Source organism: Daktulosphaira vitifoliae, unplaced genomic scaffold (assembly GCF_025091365.1).
Source record: "Daktulosphaira vitifoliae isolate Bord-2020 unplaced genomic scaffold, ASM2509136v1 Scaffold_1, whole genome shotgun sequence".
NCBI classification, from domain to species: domain Eukaryota; kingdom Metazoa; phylum Arthropoda; class Insecta; order Hemiptera; family Phylloxeridae; genus Daktulosphaira; species Daktulosphaira vitifoliae.
Window position 1 is genome coordinate 30,698,036 of NW_026099572.1, and position 6,461 is coordinate 30,704,496.

General features: G+C 23.9%; 1 protein-coding gene across 1 annotated transcript; it reads left to right on the forward strand.

The window, feature by feature from the left end:
- The first annotated feature begins 2,282 nt into the window (after nt 1-2,282).
- Nucleotides 2,283-5,941, forward strand: LOC126893911 (uncharacterized). The gene is made up of 2 exons (XM_050664462.1): nt 2,283-3,197; nt 4,955-5,941. Exons 1-2 carry the CDS (start codon nt 2,338-2,340, stop codon nt 5,769-5,771), a joined length of 1,677 nt encoding a protein of 558 aa, XP_050520419.1. The 5' UTR covers nt 2,283-2,337; the 3' UTR covers nt 5,772-5,941.
- Nucleotides 5,942-6,461: the final 520 nt, after the last annotated feature.

Genomic DNA, 6,461 nt, shown 5'->3' on the forward strand with positions numbered 1-6,461 from the left:
GATTAAATAGCTAATTTTATCATGCGACGAAAGCAACGAACAGTTGCTGAATCGGTAACACTTGTGTCTTTCACGCTTAGGGTACGAGGTTCGAATCTGTATGTGGCAAATAATATTTTGCATTTTTTTTGAGTTAGAATAAAATTTTCAAATCATTTGATATTTATCTCATTTAGATTCAATAACTTCAATAAATATAGAGGATCCTATCACTATAGTGTCCCCTCGTGAGAAGAAATTTATATTCATGTTAATATTATTTTACTATTTTTTGTGGCTACGATTTATTTTGCCAACCCTCACTAGACCTACTTTTTTCAACGATACGTCAAATGATTAATTTAAGTTTATTATATTTAAGTTATTACTTTTAAAAATCGGAAAAATATTCCTTATTCAAATAAAAAGTAGCTTAACCAGCTTTTTCCATACAAACAATTAAAATAATTAATTTCTAATATTTTTAAAGTATTTATCGCCAAATTAGATTTGATATGATAAAAGTATTTAACTACAAAAGTAAATAATTTTACTTTGTAATTTATTCATTTTTTAACTCTATTTGTGTGTGCTACTACCAGTCAATAATATTCCAAATTTTTTTGTAACATGTTGCTATATAAATCATAAATAAAAAAAAACTGATTTTTAGTTTCACCTGAATTTAATGATAGATTTTTACAATTATAATCAAATTATAATACGCTCAATTGAGTAAATCTTTTTAACAACTTTTTTTTTATTGGTTCGTTTAGTTAAATTAAATCGTTCAAATTAATTAACTACTGAATATTTTCATTGTAAAATCTTTTTAAACACCAAAAAGTTTATTGTAAAAAAAGTTAATTAGAAATGATTACTATGATTTTTATTTAAGTGATCTATTACGATAAAAATGTAAAAAAATCTAACTTTTCTGATAAATGTACTGTAAAAAGTAATTATAAAATTACCTGATTGCATATTAATCTAAACAATTTCATTTTTTTCTATTTAATAATGTCAATTTCAAACTTACAAGTTGAGCTACATGTTCTGGTAATAAATTTATTTTTTTTTTTATTAAATCTTTCACTTTAAAGGACAATAAAAAGTAGGTTAAAAATTTTTACTTTTAACATATTAAAAATCAAAATCAATAATAATTTGAAAACGATTAATTTTAAAAATGATATAATATATAATTAAAAGAATTACTAATCTGGGTATAATTAAGGAAATAGAAGTTGATGTTGCTTTTGTAATCAATTTCTTAGAATTAAATAATATCTACAGATTTGCATCGAAGCATTTCTTATGATGGTGATTTTAATCACTGTCAGATTAAATCTATACTGGACCCAACTATGCAACGTCCCCACTATGCTGGGTTTTTTTACTACAATGACGTTAACAAACAAATAATTATTACAAAAATATTTTTGAATAAACTAATCAAATAATTGATATAATGATTAAAAAATATTTTATTTTTTTACAATGATATATTTAATTATATTTGAGAGTTTAGATATAATAAATTACTGACAAATTGTGAGTGTTTTTTTCTTCGGTTTTAATGTACAAAATTTAATAGGTTAATATTAAATAGGTGCTATATTTTACCCCAGTACTCTTTTAAACTAAAATAGAGATTTACATGAAAATGTTTTATTTGTTTACAAATAAATTATTTATAATGAGTTCTTAAATGTGCTTAGTTTTACATTTTTCTATTTTCCGAACTTAACATGATACATAGTGCCATAACACAAAACAACCTGCGGAGAGTAACTGTAGAATATTGTTGGTACGAATATGATAAGTCTGCTGCCTTATTCACGTACGTGTAATACAACAGTTGCCGTGCTCGGATAACTCAGAACAGTATTTACGTTTGATAAAAACAGTATGATAAACTAAATTAACATTAGAGTATTACTATCAATAAAAATTTTAATTGACCATTTTCTGTAGCTATTTTTTTTATAAAATAAAAATGTTAAATATTAAAACTAAATTAATTTCAATGATTATTATTAGGTCTCATTATATAAATTACTATATTACAATTCAAAATATTCTCATAAGTAACTAATGTTAATAATAAAACATTTTAAGACGATATTCGTAAATATATTAAAAAATAAATACTAATAAATCTATGTATTCCGTAAAAATTATTTAATTAAACAAAATATAAATCAATGTTATTCTTTAACAGATATATAAAAAAGATATACATACTTTAAACACATTTTTTCACTCGCAATACTATAATATAAAATAATAATACACACATTTAAATATATTCATTTTAAATCTTCCTTAGTATACAACGAGTTAATTTTATTTTTAATGGAATATTATTCGTTGATTTTAATGTCTATGATCGTTTTCGTATTGAAACCAAGTGAAGCAGATCAACGTTTAAGATATCGTTTGAATTATAAAAATTATATCAAAACAGTGGTTAATTATATTCGGTATCATATTAAATCAAATGAAATGCAAAATCTGAAAATGAAACGAGATTCAAATTATAATGTTGATATAGAGGAAGCTTTCAAACAAGACGAGTTTATGCAAAATTTTAAAAGTAAATATTCTATTACAATTAGTTTACTCAATTTCAAGTACACTGAAATACTAAAAAAATTTCTCGATTACATGTATATTATTATTGATGAATGTCATCAATTTCATGCTAGAAATTTATTAGAAAATTTTATTTGTTGTGTAACATCACTCGCAGAAGAAGTGAAAAATTCTAAGACTATGTTTGAAAATCTCTACAATGCTATGAAGTTTATAAGCTACATAGATGTAAGATTTGTGTTTCAATCTATTGTACCAAATGTTATAATTGATGAAATAGACTTTTTTCAACAATATATCATACACAGAAAATCAGAAACCAGCTCTTTAGATCTTAACAGCTTACCAAATCTGAATGATTGTGAAACGAATTTTAAGAATTTAAATGAATTTTATACAGAAGCATTAGAAAAAGTAAACAATCTATTTCAAAATAATAATATCATCGACACTTCTATAAAAACTGACTTAACATTTCAACTTAAGGAATGCTCTAACGGAAACGACTCATACTTAGTGTATTTAACATGTAGTAAACTTAATTCATTTTACAACGAAACCATAGAAATTTGGTACAAAAATCTTGGCTTTGAAGAATTTCTCAACCCTAATACACTTGAGTAAGTATGACTACATTTAAAATTTTATTTTATATTAATTTTAGCTTCGTGCGAAGCTGTGAAGGTATTAATTTACCATGATGTTTTTTTTTGTGTGTGTCTGTTGCCACTTATTCTCAGCTCTCACTGGACCGATTTTTATGAACAATATGTCAAAAGGTCACAATCCGTATCTTTTTGAAGACTATTCCCTTTAAAATTGAATAATTTCTTCGTTTCCCTTAAATGGGGTAAATTTCTAAAAAATTACAAATTTAAAAATCAGTAAATTTTGTCATTTTTTCACTTTTTTTTCTTAAAACTTCCATAACTTTTTCAAAAAACCACAAATCAACATAATTTTTTTTTATACTAAAACCCTAGATATTTTCCTTTTATATAATATTATTTTTTAGCTTCGATGCGAAGCTGAGAAGGTATTGGTTTTACTATGATGTGTTTTTTTTTTTTGATTGTGTCTGTTACCACTTTTTCTCAGCTCTCACCGAACCGATTTCTTNTTTTTTTTTGTGTCTGTTACCACTTTTTCTCAGCTCTCACCGAACCGATTTCTTTCAACGATACGTCAAAAGATCACAAATCGTATCTAGTCGAAGACATTACCCTTAAAAATTAAAAAAAATTCCCTCGTTCCCTGTAAATGAGGGAAACCTCCAAAAAAGTTACAAATTTAAAAATCGCTAATTTTCGAAATTTTTTTTACTAAAATGTGCCGTAACTCTTTCAAAAATGAACATATCAATATAATTTTTATTTTATAGATGCTTGATGTCTTTACCTATTATTTGGTATATTTTTTTTTATAAATTTGACTCTTTATCTGCCCACAGGGGGGGATTTAAAATGACAACTTTTTAAAAAAAAATTAACTTTTTCAACGTAACTTTTGAAAATGATCCGGAAGGTCTGACACTTTTATATNTAACTTTTGAAAATGTTCCGGAAGGTCTGACACTTTTATATATATCTTAAATTAAAGCTAATGTAATGTTCTTTATTATGCAAAAAAAAAATTTCGGACTTTATTTTATCTTCAGGGTGAAAATGGCTACCAAATGCTATTTTTGNACTTGTCTTCATGGTGAAAACGGCTACCGAATGCTATTTTTGTGTGAAAATTTTCGATTTTATAATTTACATTTTTTACTTTAAAGTGCTATAACTTTTTAAAAAATGTATGGATCAATACAATTTTTTCATGGGAAATAATATTTTTTAATAATCTCTTTTTCATTTGACATACTATATCTTAATCGGGATATTAATAAGGAACTAGCAGATCATGTAGCTTTTGGAATAATACATCAATTTTTTAAAATTAAACGCTATCTAAAGATTTGCATCGAAGCTTTTTTTTTTATAGTGATTTTAATCACTGTCAGATATCATTATACTTGATCCAACTATGCCACGTCACCACTGTGCCGCGACCCCCCTGTGCTGGGTTTTTTTTTATGTGTGTTCTTATTTATATCTACTTAGCCTCGTGTGTAATAAAACTTATCCATTTCGATTTTTAAAATTTTTAATAAGCCCATAAAAAATTATAAAAAATATACTATAAAATAATAAAATAGATAGATACTAATTTTATTACTCAATATATATATATTTAATATTTTAATAAAAATACTATATTTTTATAAATGTTTACAAGATTAAATTGAATGACAGTAAAAAAATATCTCATTAATAATATTGTATATTATATTATCTATACATTTAAGTAATAATCAAAATATTTTTGTGTAATACAGATTCATGCCTCCAATAGATGCAACACTAATTCAAAATGATGGAATGAAAATTCTCAATATTCTTCGTCAAGAAACTGGTTGGAAAAAAATGAATCACATATATATAATTTACAATGGTAAACAACTCAACGTAGAATGTGTAATAAAAGACGAAATTAATGACGTGAATTTTCAAATAAAAAAAGAGCATTTTTTACAATTACTAAGATGTAGGTATACAGAAATAATTAAAAACTACTACGTACTATTATCTGCTATATTGCATATATGCAAAACTGAAGGAAATATTTTCAAACACAAGTGTCTAATTAAATTATTTAACTCATTCAATAAATCCAAAAAAATGCTTGAAGGACTGAAAACAGCTTTAATTACTTTAAAGAAATCAGCAATATGGAATTTTAATTTTAGCTCTCATTCGAGTTTACATAAAACATTAACATGGGTTGAAGCTTCTCTTTGCGTATTAAAGAACAATGATTTTTCTCATAATCAGGAGGATGAGAAAAAAACCGAGAATATTGAAATACTACTGAACATGTTTCTAAATTTTCGGAATACCTTCTATATAAACGTAATTAACGATTTATCAAAAATGAATAATGCTTGTGTTATGAAAGAACATTTTTATGAAAAATTCAATATAATAAATGAATTCAAAAAATCAGTAAACACATTAAATAGTACGGATTTACTTCAGTCAACTCATATTTATCTTAATGGGTGTAATTTTTTTGACGAATTTTGTGAAAATGTTTACAAATTGTTTTATGAAGATTTGGGTTTTCAAAAAGTTAGTTGTTATGACAGCAGTTAAGAGGATAGAATTATTAAATTTAATATGGATATGATGAATTATTTATTTACTTAGCCTTCATGTGTATCAACAGTTAAATTTAAAATGTATGTTTCATAAAATTATTATTTGATTTCAAACATAGTATTTGAAAATAATAATTTTTTTTTTTTTTAATTTGCAGTCTACATCATTACACTTACTACAATTTAATATTAATTATATTTAAATGAGTTGAAATGTATTTTTTATTATTACCATTATTAATTTTTAGATAAAATAAAAATATTGTAAGATAAATTATTTTATATAATTTTTAATGAAAAATTGTGTTAAAGTATCAAAATATAACTATTAAAACCATGGTACTAGTTAAAAAAGTACTTTTTCAATATTTGTTTATGTTTCGTAACATGTTTTTATACATTTATATAATGAGTTATGCAGTGATACATAAAACTCCGTTATTTAAAAAAACAAAAAAAATTATAAGAAATTCTAAAAAAAATAATTTTAGGTATTCAACTACTATTATAATCAATAATATGTATCTTCAGGTTTAAGTTTGGAAAACTACTTAACACTTTTTTGAAGTTTTGTAATAAATTTTATATAAGATAAGATGTTAGAGGTGATTTAAGTTACAATGAAGTATGTTGTTTTATAAAGGAACTTTTTTTGATCAACAATTCAAAATATTATGGTCAATAC